The following is a 17,037-nucleotide window of genomic DNA, read 5'->3' as shown; positions in this document are numbered from 1 at the left end:
ACTTCCTGAATCGTCAATGAGAATGGCTAATGAGGCTCTTATTCAAATACATGAGAATGTGAGCTTTGTGTCAATGCTTAAATGAAATATCTATAAGTTCTTATTTTTCAGTAAATCCAGTCATATCACTCAGGGTTACCTTGTATAAGTACGTCCTCAAGTATGTCCTATTTTCTTCATAAGATAAGTTAAAGTGCTAAGTTTTGTCACATGGCATTATTCTTGATGTCAAAAACATTCCTTTGTCTATACAGCATCTTTAGAATAATCATTGCTGAAAAATCTCCATCCATTAGAAAGAGTGCGCTGAGTAAATTGCATCATCTTCTTTTTCAACATCAATTATAGTTTTTTTATCTCTACTTAAAATTTCTTCCTGGCAAAGCCAAAGGCAGACTAGAGATTGCCACCCAGGAGTTTTTTTAATTTTCCCCAATCTGCTTCAAGAATTAATTGCTACTTCTTCCTCTGCCTTCTTAAATCTCAATAACGCTTTTATACTTACTCCATAATATATTGTTTATTTAGTTACTTATATACCAGGAAAAATATGAAAACTGTGTTTAAACCTGATAGTTAATGTAATCTACTTTCAGCTGATGAGAAAAGGCATGAGATCAGACCTATAATAAAATCCTAAATTTAGTTAATTAAATGAGAGCCATTTGTTACTGGTATTTCTTTAGAATATCCTGGTATTTCATGTCATATTTTTCAAAAGTGTTTGTCTTAAAACCTATGTGGTTTTATGGTGTTGAAGTGATCTTAGTTTTGTGTTACAGGTTAGAAAAAAGTGTCTGTGGTCTTTACTAGGAAAACATATTTCTGAATCACTGAGTGCTGCTTAGGAATTGTCATTATGAAAGCCATAGGGGGCTCATTATATGCATTATTTTAGTTTTGCCTCATGAGATGTATCAGTATATACCAGGTACTTTTGCAGTGGTCTGGAATTTAGAAATTGTATCTACTTCCACTGAGAAAAGTCAGTACATTATGTATTTCAAAGCAATAAAATATTTGACACTGAATAACAGATTCCATAAATAGCTATTCTAAAAGCCTCTTTCCTGAAATAAATCCTTGCTGAGGAAGAATTGCAGTTATACTCTCCAGTGGAGTGAACTGCTGACATGAATACTTCTTACCTTACGGAATGTAAGCACAGCTTGTTTCTGTCTCTCTTTAGGCCTGTTCAAAGAAAATAGCTACAATTTTTCATTGAAGACTGGTTAGACATGTTATTTAGGTTCATATATAGATGATCTCTAGAGGTCCCTTCCAACTCTGAAAATTCTGTGATTCTGTGAATATATATATTATATATGAAATATATTAACTTATTTAATATATATTTTATATATATATAATATATATAATCTCATTGGCAAGAACATACCATATTTGAAAATAAGTCTCTTAAAGTTACAACTTTTTCCAGTGGTCTGCATAATCATTAGATGAACGGGTTATTGATGTATCTTCAGTGGCCTGTTGCGTACCTCTTTTTCTCTGCTTATATGGAGAACAACCTGAAAAATATTTGTAGTGGAAATACTTTTTGGATTTATTGTATTATTATTCAGCCCTCCCACCTGCTTCTTGCAGTTTGAGGCAGTTGACTTGAAATATTATTGTGTGTGGCTGAGCTGTAAGGGTGCAAGTTTTTTGCCATTTTTTCTCACTTTTTATGGCAGGGGGAGGAGTGAATCCTTTACAAATTAGCTAAAAACCTGTGAAATACCTTGCAGCTGAAGCTGCAAGTCCTCAGATGTACTTACTGAAATAATTCCTCACTCGTTTTTCACATTATCAATTCTACGATAATGATGAAAGAAAGCAAAAAGAATGAAATAAGATACAAGCTGGAAAGCACAACTGGACTAAAATCAGGAGGGAGCGATTAAGAGAGAATAAGGAAGGTACAAAAACTGACAAGTAGGTGACAGAGAGAAAGGAAGATGATTCACCTATAATTAGAGAAGAAGAAAAATAAACCAAGGGATGAAAAATTAATTAAAAAGAAAGACCCAATTACTGAAAATGGAAGCAAATAAAAATCCCTCTTTATCTCTTCAGTAGGCTCAGAAGTATTTCATTCCTTGTAAATACATTATTGATAGAATAAGTATTGAGATGCTAACATAAGGTTTGTTTCATGTGAGTGCTCATGTGTATGAGTTTATTGCTCATGTTTTTAGAAAGCAAGTACAAAGGCTATTTCGAAAAATATATATATATCCCAACTTTAGTAACTTCTTCTGAAAAGGTACAGTTTCTTAAAGAAAAGTAGTTCTTGGAAGGAATGAGGAATTCTTAAAACTTTAAATGGGTATCTTTATCAATAGACTGGAGGCAGGCAGCTCTGGAATTTTTCCATTTATGAAAAAACCAAAAAATAAATACAGCAACAATAATAACATGTGTATAATTCTTGCATCTTCTCCTCAGACTGGAATGGGACACCTGCGTGTTACGAAAGAAGGCCTTCGTCTGGAAGGGGAATCAGAATTCTTATTCCCTCTTTATGCCAAAGAAATCCATTCTCGAGTGGTAAGCAGATAATATTTCAATAATGCTAAAATAAAATTAATGCACTTATGAACAGTTGAATTTACGTTAAAGTCCAGGCACTTGTCATGGAAATATATATATATGTGTCTGTGTGTATGTCTATGCATGTGTATACACGCTTACTGTTGCATACTTTCCAAGCATGATCAATGCTTAAGTCAATGTGCTAATACTATGGCAGAATTAACATTTTTCTTCTAGGCATGTGATAAGAAATCGCTCAAAAAGGAATTATAAAGGTCATCATATATAGGTAATGCTAAAATTTTAAGAGTATGTATAAAGTTGTTAATTATTTTTACTGAGATTATTTTTTAGTGTAGGCTTCCCTGTGAAACTGCTTCTTTTGTTTATTCATCCATTATGGAATAGTTTAAATATCTCTAAAATTAATGGAACTTATTGGAAAAGTTACAGTTTCTCTAATAAGTTCAGGTTTTGTCACTTCTAGGACAATGATATTAAATGTATGATATCTTTATACGTTTATCTGTGTAAAATCTACAAGACTAATGGGAAGATTTAGGATTGAATCTTATTTACATAGACAGAAAATTATATTATTATCAGGGTAAAAAGGAATAACATACTTGGTCAAAGAAAATATTTATCAAGCAGATTAAAATGGCACTGAGAATGGGTATGGTATGAAAGATTTTTATTGAAGTACTGGGTTTAGAGGCAGAAGGAGAGAATCTGAATTGTTTTTTAATTATCCAGGTGAACTCTGAAACTTATTCAGGTGAATTTTTTGTAAAGTGATATCTGTTTCTGGCCAACAAAATGAATATTTTTCAGAACTATTGTCTGTAATGTAAGCTCTCACAAAATAAATCCATATTTTATGAGCATTGTCATCAACCAATGGGACATTTAATTGAATAAAGTACTATTCAGTGAGAGTAAAAGCTGGATATGGCTCTTTCATTACTTCAAACATGTAATCATCCTCTCCAAGTCATTAGAAGAAATGGCCAGCTATGAGGCTTTTCTGAAACTAGGGAAAAAGTTAGTGTTTGTATCACTATAGCAAGAGAAAATGTAAATAAATTTATCAGAAAACATGGTCGATGTAGGATTTAGGATGAGGTTGTTAAAATGCTCAATTACTGAAATTTAAGCAATGCCAACGTATTTTATGTCTATTAAGGCTTTCTTTTTTTTTCTGTCTTCAATAACTATTTCCAGTAGCAGGAATAGATCTTACTTAGATGGTGAAATTCCAATACTAAATCTATATTTCCATTTTGTTTCGTATGCTGTATTCTTTTCTGCCTCATCGGCAGTGGGAAAACTATTTGTGTCCTTAAATGAATTTCCTTTGAGGTTGTAAATAAAACATGTAACTTTTTAAGACCAGCATAGCTAATACTTAAAAACTCCTTCTGCCCCCAAAAATTGTTATGCAATGTTAAGCTACTATTCATGCTCTTTCAATATTCCTTCCAGGTCTTAATGCATTTAGTACAATATAGAAAGAAAGAGGTGTGGCAGCATCTAATATAAGTTTGGCTGTTAAATGACCCATCATGATCATTAGCAGCATGCCTTAATTAGAGCCTTCAGGCTACTGTGTGTCTCTGCCCCCTATGAACTGACAATTCAGTAGAGGGGTTTTAGTTTGTTCGCTTGCTTTTTAAAATATTTGAACTCTCCAGAGGCTTAATTGCCTGTAGCTTGATCTCCTGACTGCCATCTGTAATATTCTCAGGTCTATATATTATCGTAAAGTTGGTTATTTGTTATGATTTCTTTTTCTAAGTTTGTCTGTTGGAGATTTGGGCCACTCGCAGCTATCATAGCAGCTTTCTCCCTTGCCTTAATAGTGTTCTCCCTGCAGTCTCCTAACAGCTTTTCTCACCTAATGAGGTCTCCAAAGTACTAAGAAAATACATAGCAGAAAACCTACGTGCTCTCCATCATCTCTGGAGCCTATTACAGGTTTATGCCTTCATTAAGAGTCCAACACAGAGTTGTGGACAGCACTGGTGCATCTTAGCTAATTCATATACATGGCAAGATAAAAGATAAGTGTTTATAAATACGTTTAATTAACAGCACATGTGTGGCAGCTACAGGTCTAGAAGTTTACAGTTTACTCGCACTTACATTTGATATTACAAATTACTAACTTATTTTTTAAATCAACGGTGGCAGTCAAATAAGTGTAATAAAGATGCCCAGATTTGGCCGTCATTTGGTGCATGTACTTATATATATTTACCTGATCTTTGTTGACCTTCCTTTTCCACTTCATACTAACTTGTTACCGTTAATGTTCATTCTAACACATGGCTTACTCTTTTCCAAAGACTTTTCATGATTTTTGTTAATTCTGTTAGCTTTCACTTTTTCCTGATATAATTTACAAAATGAGATTCATTTATTTTGCTCACTTAGTGATTTCTTTTGAGGTAGCCTAGCTCACTACTTCTAAGCTATACTTTTTTTTTAAAAAAAAGTATAAGTTGGACTCCAAACTGTTTATAGCTTCTAGCACTGTTATTAGATAAGTGTTTGTAGTAAATTCTTCACATCAAATGTGTTCAAAATTCTCACATTACCTCATACTCTAAGCGTTAAATTATGACAGAAACATGACTTGGGAGTGATTTTCAGGCGTTAGGCCTTCAAGGTGCTGCATAGTCTTTCCTGAGTCCAGAAAAAGTACCAGAAGCCATATATGTGAAAAGAGACTGATCTTTTAACAACATTCCAGTAGTTAGAAACTCACTTATTTATCTAGGAATGAGTATCCCCTCTGAGGTCACAAGCAGGCAGCTTGCTAATACCTTCTTCATATCACATATTCCCTGATATTCTGGCAACTGAGATCTACTCAGGCACTCTTATCAGTTACTAGGTACCTGTCCTTTAAATACAAAGTATGCTTAAGTAAGAAAGCACCTGTACTGCAAAAAACTTCCTTCCCTCTTTTTAAGTCTACTGGTGTGACTACAACTTGCTGATCCAAATGAGTGTGATCAAACTGTTTGTCCCCAGGTAATTTTCTGTTACTTAAAATCAAGTACAAACAATGGCCAGTATTATCTCCCTGAAGATCAGCTGCATTTAAAGACAATTCAGCTGGCAGATTGAAGATTCCCCTTCCCTGGAGGTGTTCCAGGCCAGGCTGGATGGGGCTTTGAGCAACCTGCTCTAGTGGGAGGTGTCCCTGCCCATGGCAGGGGGGTTGGAACTTGGTGATCTTTAAGGTCTCTTCCAACCCAAACCAGTCTATGATTCTAAGAAAAACGTAAGAAGAACCCACTCAATATGGCTAAGTTTCTTTTCTGGTGATTCAGGCTTAGAGAGGGCGTTGAAAGTTGTTGCATGATTTGTTGGCTTTCCTGCAACATACTCAAGAGTTTGTTGTAGCAGGCACATGTGTCACAAGGGGTTTGGCAGTTGCCTCTCAACTGCATACCTTATTCAGCTCAGCACAGAATGGTCAAAACATCATCCTCCTGTTGGTCATATTCTCTTCTGTGCAAGTGTGTAGTTTTGCAGTTTGGTTTAGATTTTAACATAAAATTCCATGTTTCCTGGTTTCCATGTTTCCTGACTTTCTATTTTTCCTTAGATAATTTTCTGGCCACAGCATTTTGGAACTGAATATGATCCCCTTAAACTTTTATTAAAACATGTGTTTCTTTAAGTGTTTACAATTCTAATTTTTCTGCTGAATCTACTTTTTTTTCTCCATACTTCAGGACTCATCACTGCTTCTCCAGTCTACTCACAATGTGACTGTGAATGCTCGCAATTCAAATGGGGAAGTCACAGGCAGATTAAATGTGGGTAAGTCTAAGTGATTTTTCCTTGTTCACTGTTTTGGAAACATTTGAATGAATATTTGCAAGAAGCTTGGAGGATATAAAGTGCTAGACATATGATTATTTTTTACTGTTATGATCATATTTGAATAGTTCAGCTGCCACTCAATAAGTACCAACAGTATATTTTCAATTTCTCATTTAAGCATTAATTCTGTAAATATTTGAAGCACTTCTTTATTGCAGGGTTATGCAGGAAAGGTCACTGCAGAAGTTACTCTTTTTCTTGTGTAAATATCTATTGATAGTTGCAAATAGAATCGTAGAATGGTTAGAGTTGGAAGAGACCTTAAAGATCACCAAGTTCCAACCCCCCTGCCATGGGCAGGGACACCTCCCACTAGAGCAGGTTGCTCAAAGCCCCATCCAGCCTGGCCTTGAACACTTCCAGGGATGGGACATCCACAACTTCCCTGGGCAGCCTGTTCCAGTGTCTCACCACCCTCACACTAAAGAATTTCTTTCTGGTATCTAATCTAAATCTCCCCTCTTCCAATTTAAAACCGTTACCCCATTTTCTAAGAAAATGCAACAGCAGAACATGGCTAGAGAGGTCTGTATGTCTCTCTTTTCCTAGTATTCCAGAGCCTAATAGAATTAAACAGATGTCCTAAAAAAACCTGCCAGTTCACAACTCAGAAATGTAGATATTTTACTGTATTTGGTAGCAGTAAGATACATTGGTTTACTGAGTTAAATCAATAGATCTAGATAGATGTAGGTGACAGATCTTGGCAGCAAGAATAAGCATACCTTACTCTTTAGATGGTATTTTTAAGCAAGAATGGCAACAGTATGTGTCAGATACAACAGAATTTTTCTTAGTTTTGTTAATATTTTTCAACCTTTATTTGACTTAAATGTAATAATTTATTAACTTGTTTCTTCTAAGATCCTCATGCAGCAAAGCATAAATTCCAGCTTATTTAACTGTAAGACTAACCTGATATGCTTAAGTAGTTTACTAGATTGGAACCCTGATGAGTAACTCTTCCATGCTGATGAGATGGTGTAACTTCTGTGACAATTCCTGTTTGAAGAATTATTGTATCAATTCGTTGAACATTTTGCAAGCTTCTTTTTTAAAAAAAAAGCTTCAAATAAAAAATATAATTTATAACTTATAAGAGCCTGCTGTTCCCCTTAAAAAAGTATAATTGTACAATTAAACAATCAGTCACAATTTGACCTTTACATTTTTTCAAATTATTTTTTTTAATTCGAGCTAATAATTCCTCTTAAAAAAATGCCCCTAAATATTTATTAATACATGATAGTAGCATTCATATTTCATTTTGGTAATAGCTAAGGGTATGAAATGTACAGTACTTCTAGTTTCATATTATTAGTACAGTCATTTTAGACTGTTTTTTAGCGGCCACGTGACTGAAAACGTTCACATCGCATGGTCAAAATTTCTGTCACTTGGCACATGTGTTGTTGATTCTACCTGCTCCAAACTGTTTGACTGACCAAATGTGTATCTGCACTGTGGTTGTGTGCCCATCCTGCCTGATGAGAAGAAGTTGTCAGGAGCTCTTTTGGGAAGGGCAGACCACAGAGCAAATCATTGGCCACCACAAGAATCTGTCCAACCCGATCCCTGCCAAAGTCTTAGAAGCTTACAGGTAAAATCAGGTCAGATGGTAGCCCAAAGGCCTGATGAGCTGTTTGACAGGCTGTGTCCAGCCTGTGTGACCTCTTTACTGAAAGGAAAGATATTTTAGTTGTTGTGACAGCCAATGTCTATAGGTGTTACCTTAGGAAAATGTATCCTGGCAAAGTAACAACAAATCTCAGACCCTCCTTTCTTTCCTCTTCCGAGTCACAACATAGTCTTGTAAGAGCACTAACGAAAAGCAATACAGAAGGTGAGGTGGAATGTGCTGTGTTAAGTAAATAGAAAGTTAAAAATATCTGCTCTGTAGGGCTAGAGACATCTAGATTGAAGAAAACTTGTAAATTGAAGACCCAATAGACAGAGAAGGGTCAATACAAACCCCTGTTGAAGAAGAGGGACTGTGGTGTTAAGCAGGGAGAGTTCTGCTGGATGGAAACTGTCTTCTCAGTAGTGATTCATTTACAGCAAGTACCATCCATTTTTATCATTTTCTCTTCTGATTGGTAGTTTAATTCTGTTTCTCTGCTTTTCGTCACCTGCCTCTTCTGGCCCTATTCCCAGTAATGCGTGGTTCAGTGTTATTGTACCATACAATCTCACAGCTCTTTGACCTTTTGGAAAGGGAAAGCCCAATACTCGGTGTCCAGATGTCTGGCAGTTCAGAGGGGCTGCATCTGTCTTAGGCAATACATGAGGAAACCAGCAGGAAGGAGCAGAGTGTAGACTGGAAGACCTGCATCTCAAATCTTTTGAAAATGGTCAGTGTACAAAGGCAATTCAAATGCAACACTGAAGCAGGAAAGTTCGGACTTGCTCTGAGTACTCTAAAAGAAAATGTAAGAGGGTGTAATAGTGACTTGAGCCTGAGAAAATCAAAGCTACATCAAAAGGAAGTGCTAAAGTGCATTTGCAAATTATTTGAAATATTTGATATTTAAGTAATCTCTTTTTGACTGGCAATTTTGTTTATTGAATTCTTTAATAATTGGTCTTAAGTGCTGTGTGGTATATTTGGTACTATTGTAAATACTCACATGAAATATTGCTAATATTAAATAATACTTCTGTCAATTTTAGACTGATGGAAAAGCATTGAAGGAGCAGTAAAAATAATACTGTAAAGAACTCTGTTCATACCTAAAGATACAGTCAAACAACAGCTTGATATTTTTAGCCATTGTTCTTAGTCATGAAATGCACACACATAAGATGATGTTTCTGTGTAAGAAGCGTGAAAATAGGTTTTATGGCTGATCTACTTCATATGCACAAGCCTTTGCTAAAGAATTAATGAATTCCATAGTTGCCAGCATGCTGGAATTATGTTTTAATACTCTATTCATCTTATAAATATGAATAGTTGCCATTGTGAAGGAGCTATATAAGTACGTTTGGGATCATTCCAAAGATGACAATGTAATGTAGTATCACTCATAACATCATAACAAAAATACCTTTTAACTCATAGAAAATTGTGATTCAAATGATCCATTAAAATATTTTAATGGATTACTAAGAGTGATTTAAATACCCCGTCTTCAATCACAAGAGAGATGTGAAACAAATCTTGACTTGAGGAGTTTCTGTGAAATTCCCCACATGAGGATGACAGGCACATATCACTCAGGAATGGAAAAGGTTTCCCTCGTGAATCACAGATACACTAAAAAAACATCAAATGGGAGCAACTTCCACCATGAGCGCTGTTTTCTTAAAGTTTCTACATGCTGCTTAGTTTACCTGCATGACATGCCTTTTGCAGGAGTTATGTAGACATCGTAGCTCTTCATAAGTGCTGTTGTGTTTCAGAAGCATCACTGAATGCAAATACTTTTAACTGCTTGCCAGGAAAAGAATACAAACCCAACCAATTCTGTGCTTTACTCTCTTTTGACTTCAGTATCCCTCTGAATGACCAAGATACCCAGATGCCCATTTTGTTTGATTTACCCTTTAAAATAATTTAAAACTCACATATGACCAAAGAAACTCATATTAAAAATCAAGTAAATAATTTTTAAAAAGTCACCCTAATTTAAAGCAAAAAGGGAAATGGGACATTTAGTTAAGGGATTATGGGGAGATGATCACTTTGGGAATATTTCTGGGAGAAATGGGACTTAAGAGAAGGATATCGGCCAACAAACAGCAAGGAAGGAATCTAAGAAGGCACGGATGTGGGAAGGTGCAGGATTGAGTCAGAGGGAATTAACAAAGCCATGGAGAGAGATACCTATACACGAGGCAAGGATGTCTACATCCTTTTCTACATCTGCATCTGTCTGCAGAACAGATAATTAGAATAGCTTCTGTCTGTAAAATCATGAATAAGATTCAGAAGATACCATTATCACAGCTTGCTCATCCACCTGCAAAATGGAAATATCTGGAACTGTCTTTGATAATCCAAGAAAGCAGTTGAAGAAAGCTGCTAACCATCAACTCCAAGATTCCTGTTCTTACCACTTCAATGCCTTCTTCAATCCTAGAATAAAAAAGAAATGTAGCACCTTTGATTTATACCCTAAGCCATCATAAAGAAACTTCATGTAAAGAATTCGCAAACTTTTTAAATATTGAATGATAAAAAATATGTAATGTATATAAAGGAAACATAAAGACTATATATTCAGTTATCAAATACCTAAGAGCAGCATTGGTATCAAAAAGTAAATGATGCTTCACCTAAGTAAACAAATGCTTACATATCCAGCCTACTAGTAGATGAATATAATACAGTCAGATTTTGCAGTCATGTTCCAGTGATGAATATTAAGAAAGTGGATGAAGAGCAGCATGTTTCCAACTATCTTTACTGAAAAGTAGGGCCAGTTTTTGAAAAGACCTATTTTTCAGAGATCATGTAAGGAGGCTTCAATCTACAGAAGACCTACTTGTAGTAAGTCTTTTTCAGAAGAAAAAAGGCCACAAAGGAAAGGGGCTTCCAAAGTCATGCAAGGTCTATGAGAACAGATTCCATCCAGTACAGTGAACTGCTAGTCTTCTTCCTGATTTAATCAAGGAACAGTAACATCAGTAGCTTCAGGTCTGGAGTTCGCTTTAAACCCGTTCAAGCTACAGGGAATTTATCTAGATAACTGTATTATGAAGCTGTTCCGCACTTTGAAACATGAAATCAGCACCACTCAGAAAGCATGGGAATGTGGTAAAAGTCAAAGTGGTGTATGCAGTCTGAAAACAAAATCACAGTCAAAATTCTGCCTAGAGACTATTTTCATGTCCATCACATTAATTGGAACAGCTGTTACAATGAGAGCATCTGTGATATCCCACCCCTCTTTTTTCAACCAGGATCAACATTCTGAGGAAACAGATAAGTGTCGGTACCTAATATATTGCTTCATTAGCATTAATTTCCATCAGCAAACTACTAGTTTCAAATGTCAAATCATTTCTGATTTTCTTATCAGCATTTTGATATTTCATTTTTAAGTGATAGTATTTTTTCATCAGAGACATAATAGGAAGAAAAGAGTGTTAATGAAGCATGGTGTATGTAAGAAGAGTTTGATGGTGTTTTCACAGGGAAAACCCTGAAGCCAGTTTCATAAACTTGACTTAATTAATGACATTGTAAAACCATTTAGCTTTTCCTTCTTTATTTTTCCCAGAAGGCTTTCATTAAAAACTCAATTTTTGTCCAAATAAGTTCTTTCTTATCTTGAAGATAAAAGCCAGAACATATTTCTTGAAGATCTTTGTACTGCAGGAAGATGATTATTTGCACAACTTTAATTGCTGTCCAGCTGGGTTATAAGAAGAAAAGATACAACATAGGAGTAATTAATAGAAAGATAAATTGGAAACTTCATTGAAGTATTTTTGAGGTGATTAAGTCTTCCTGTGATCAAGAATTTACAATATTTGTTCCAAGGGGATTAAAGTAGGGATTTTCACTTCCAAAAGTATAAAAATTTTAGCTACCAATGAATCTGATCATATCAAGGCATACATGCTAGTTCTATTTAAAAGTAAAATTTAGTTGATTCAGATCAGGCAAAATTTAGAGAATGACAGGTGGCTGCTAAAACATCCTGCAGACTTTTTAACTGATCCTCTTTTCTAATTTCCTGATTTAATTCATGGCAGATGTGCTTCTGTTCTATATTAAATGCATATGCTATTAATCTTTTGTGAGATCATTGTGTATTTAAATGGATATAACGTTGAAAAGAATTAAAACAAATAGCAAAAAAAATAGTTAGTAATCAACATACATTTAAAGTAAAGCTAGCTAAGCATATCACCATGAAAACTTACTTATTAAGAGAGTAATTTAGTCATTACATCTACAGTTTAACATTTAGACTTAAATGAAGAGTATCCTCTTCTGCAAAAAAGTACCATTGATATGTGTGTACCATGTATAGTAAGGTGCTTACCGCGGCAAGATTTATACACCCAATCCCCAAATATGATAATCTTTATGAAGTAATATGTGATAATGTTCAGGGTGAGCCATGCTGACTTAAGCCAGACTTTAAACAGCCTCTGGAAGTTAATCAGGTAGTTATGCACGTTGCCAACTTGCTTACATATGCCAGTGTCACAGTTAAGGGGAAATTTAACCTGGCCAAGGGAATTTGAATCCTATGCTGTCATTTCACTTCTGCGTCTAGAAGAAGAGAAAAGCAATATGCGTATAAGTCTACCAGGCTTAGCTCTGGAAAAAAGGCGAATGTTTGGGAAATCATTTTTTATTTGGAAAAAGAACCAGATAGCGGATACTCATCTCTCATCAGAGGGCAATTACTCGTCTGAATAGCCCCATTCTCTCTTTATTTCAGTGGCAGTAAGGAATTCAAAATAAGTGGGGAAAGAAAGGGGAGCCTTCTGACTTTCACAGTCTTCAGTAAACTTGCAATACCAAATAACATACTTTGGTTCATCTGGTATAGTAAGCGTTAACATAAGTCATTGGATGATAATTTGAAGATAATAGTTATTGCTAAAGGTGAAGAGAGTTCTTGTACTTCCTTCCTTTATAGTAATAAGAAGATTGAATTACTGGCATTGGTTAATGCTTGATGAATTTGTAAAGGTTAGCTTAAAATAGCTGAAATTTATTGTGACTATAATCTATTATAGAATTTGGATAACTAAGTACATCTAAAATCCTAGTCATTTCAAGTGTAACAGTACTTTCTTCTTAAAGCTAACAAGACTCCCAACAGCAGTGGCCAAACAAGGAGCTAGATCCCTTTCTTTTTGCAGCAGGTCTGCAGAAGACACACGTCATCGTGTTGGACTACTTGAACATGTATCTGCAGTGTGCCCTTGTGGCAATGAGGGCTAGTAGCATACTGGGCTGCATTATTCCACTCCTGGGAGGTGCATCACACAATACTGTGTTAAGGTCCCTCCAGTGGGACAGAGCAATGAGCAAACTGAGGAGACTCCCACAGGGAGCCATTAAGACGGCCAGGGAGTGGGAGCACACGAGGTATAAGAAGCTGAAGAAGTTGTGTTTGTTTAACCTGCAGAAAAGAAGGCTTAAAGGGGGCTTCTGCCTGCTTCTAGGAGGGCTAGAGACAAGATGAAGCCAGACTCTTCTCAGAGGTACACAGCAAAATGGCAAGAGGCAACTGTCATAGGTTGTGGTGAGAGTAAATGCAACTGGACAGAAAGGGAAAAAAAATACCAGTTAGAACGGTTAACTTTGGGAAAAGGTTGCCCAAGGAGGTTGTTGACTCCACTGCTTCAGAGTTATTAAAATTCCACCTAGACAAGACCCTGAACACCTTCATCTAACTTCTAATCAAGGCGACCCTGCTGTAAGTAGAAGGTAGGACTAGGTGACCTCTAGAGGTGACCTCTTACTTGCATTCTTCTGTGATTCCATCTTGCCTAGTCTTTAAGCTGATGCTTTAGAAGGGCTTGGGTTGCTTACAGACCCCAGGTCGGACTTTCTAGCCCAATGTAGAAGTCTTAGGTGCTCTAGGGCATCTAAAATAAGCTGAAGGCCAGGCAGGGAGCACCGAAGTACATATAATGGCACTGGACAGCTATGCTTAGGCAACTAAGTCTATCTTTAATTGGTCCTCACACATTGTCCCCTGCCCAGTTCCAGTAGGCATGGATAGAATATTCCTGAAACTCAGTGCTGGACCTGGGCTTATGAAAATACAATCATGGCTTTCTTTAATAAAACAAAAAAAAAAAATAAAGAAGAATTACCCATTATACAGAAGATAGAGTGGTTAAAATACTTGCTCAGGGATGAGTGACTCGGATCAGCTGTCCTCTGTGCATACAGGGTTTCAAATTATCATGCTTCATCTCCTTTAGTACTTTCCTTTTCACCTTACCTGTCTGAGGACTGTGTGTTTCACCCTTTGCTGCTGAAGTTATTCATCATGCAACAAATTCCAGATTCACTAGGCCTGAGAGAAAAAGTGACACCATACCCTTTTGGTCAAGTTACTGTGTGAGAAACACGATCTCCTATTCCTGCCATGTTTTCTACATGCAATAATCCATTTTACAATTCAGTATTTAATGGGTTTAATTTTTTTATATTTAAATAGAGTGGTTTATAAGAATAATGCCTAGATGGATAAAGACATTTAGTTACCTAAATCACTCTGAGAGGGGAAAGTACTACCACTTAAATACCTAATACTAGGTTGACTTGCCAGTGTCTGCATGATCAGTGTCTCCAATGGTCATTCAGAAGCAATTTTTTTAAGATCTCTGGACTTGTGTTCAACCATAGAGAACAGCAAAGTATAAGAAGTGCTGACAGTAAGGCATCCTTACTTTGGTCTGAGAGGGCATAATTGTTGCATCCATTACATAAAAGGACAGCTGAGAGAAAAAGAGGAAACAGGAGCAGCAAGTATTCTATTAATATTTTAGAGATGTTTTTAAAGGTGATGAGAGGTATATGATATGCACATAAAACGTATATTTGCAGTGTGCTGCATGTTCTCTGTAATAATGCATTTTTTCTAATGAAAGACCAGCAAATACTTCCATACCATTCCATATGAAAATATGACAAATTTTATGCTTCTGAAAGTAATGGCTTTGCATTTATTGGTATTGTATTACTCATGGAACTAGAACTGAATCTGTAGGAGTATTACATTTTTAATACGCTTTTAATGAGATCTATTTTAAGTAAGGTGCTTTAATATAATAAAAATTAACTAAAACATGAAATTGCATAGCAATACCCCAAAGCACTCCGGATTTTGGCTTATATTCAACACTTCAATAATACTAGGTGGTAGGAGAAGAGTGAAGCATACAGAGTAGGTGACGGCCATAGGTTGTCGGAAGTGATGGATAGCAGAAGAGACTAAGAAAAGACCTGAAATTAAATAAATAACTTCAGTGTTGGAAAGCCTTTTCTCCTGAAAGATCTAAAGATATGCTAAAAGTGCTTAAAACTTGACAGAACTAACTGGATTTGAAGAGTCTGCCTACATATTACCAATTTCATTGATGTTAAGTCTTTATGGATATGTATTTTATGGCAGGCCCTATTCTTTGCCATCTCGTCCTTCTACATTTGCATTGGCCTGGAATTCAAAGGTTGGGTAACAGCAGAAGGGAATTAATAGAAATACTTTTCCACTGAAATGGACTCACAAGTCAGAAGACTTTTCTTCCCTAGAAAACCACCTAGGGGAGTCAAGAGAGAGGAGAAGAAACAAAAAGGAAGGCTGCTTAGCAGTGGGCTCCTTTGAAGGCAATAGGTCAGTTGGTTTTGGAACAATTTTTCATCATTTAAACTGACATCCTCAGTGTCAAGAGGTGTATGATGTGATGACAAGGTCGATGTCATAACTCTACATGTTAAAGGAGGAAGTGTAAAGAAACAACGGACAGTTATTGGTCAGCCTAATTAGCAAGGATAACCGACCAACCTGGGAATTCCTGTGGTGCCTCTGGCAGCAATGGGAAAACAGTTCAAATACTCCCTATAACGTGCTCAGTCATGTTACATTTTTAACTGTAGGATTTTATCAACAAGTGTTATTATATAGTATGAGTTGACTTGCATGTAATTAAATACTAGGATTGTAAACAAAATACATCGAGGAATTCAGAGATTAAAGTTTCAGATATTGAATTTGGCTGCTGTTTATGAGCTGAAAATGAATCTTACTGGGATCACAGTACAATTAGTGTTATTGCAATATAGCTAGTGCACGTGTGTTGTGAAGTACAACCAAAAGAAATTAATGGCTACTTGTGGTTACATAAATTTATTCCCATTTCTCTAAAAGCCTAATTTTGCTTTTTGAAATTTGTTCCACATATACTGAGCTGCCTCATCTCTAGCGTGAATAAAACATATGCTTGAATTTTGTTTACCTTAGCATTCCCTCTAAAGATTTAAAATGCATCATTTATTATACATACCATTATTTGATAATGAGGATTATCTATAGGACAATCCTTGTCCCAGTTCCCTGGGTCATTCATATTGAGAAAACTATGGGCATAAAGATTCTTGTTAAAGATTTATTGAAGTGTGAAAGGACCAGGATCAAACAGGAGAGAAACCTGGATGCAAACTCAGCATGGGCAAGGCCATGGGTTGTATTTTCAAAGAGCCTCCAGTTAAGACTCCTTTGGGAAATATATAATGTGCAGTGACTGCTCTCAGTGCTTGTAGTATTTTATCTTACTTAATGTCTAGCTTTAAAATGTAATGGGTATAGTTCACAATGCACCCATCTTAGATCCTACCTAACTCCACCTCTACATGCTTAAATTCAATGTTTAGGATGCTCAGAAAAAAAGTTAAGAGGCATAGGCACCAAACTTTTATTAAGCAATAAAAATGCCTGAATAACTTAATGAATCACTCAGTGCACGACTAGAAACAGGAAAGTAGGAAAGTGTTTAGCAGGTAGGACTAACTACCTCTGCATTAGCCATCAAACCAGGCCAGGACACACAGTCTGCCCCAGGGACGGGAGGCACGGTACTACTCCCGTTACTCAGGTAAGCCCAGTTCCCTCCAGAGCT

General features: G+C 36.0%; 1 protein-coding gene across 5 annotated transcripts in view; it reads left to right on the top strand.

Moving 5' to 3' along the window:
- The window catches only part of SGCG (sarcoglycan gamma), a 143,418-nt gene that overhangs the window by 83,036 nt on the left and 43,345 nt on the right, over nt 1–17,037 (top strand). For all 5 annotated transcript variants that reach the window (XM_074160318.1, XM_074160310.1, XM_074160326.1 and 2 more), the window contains 2 exons: nt 2,452–2,553; nt 6,288–6,375. In XM_074160318.1, coding sequence (XP_074016419.1) covers nt 2,452–2,553; nt 6,288–6,375 — 190 coding nt within the window. The remainder of the gene's footprint in view (nt 1–2,451; nt 2,554–6,287; nt 6,376–17,037) is intronic.

This window comes from Numenius arquata, chromosome 1 (genome assembly GCF_964106895.1).
Source record: "Numenius arquata chromosome 1, bNumArq3.hap1.1, whole genome shotgun sequence".
NCBI lineage: Eukaryota > Metazoa > Chordata > Aves > Charadriiformes > Scolopacidae > Numenius > Numenius arquata.
This window is presented reverse-complemented; position numbering and strand designations above follow the sequence as displayed.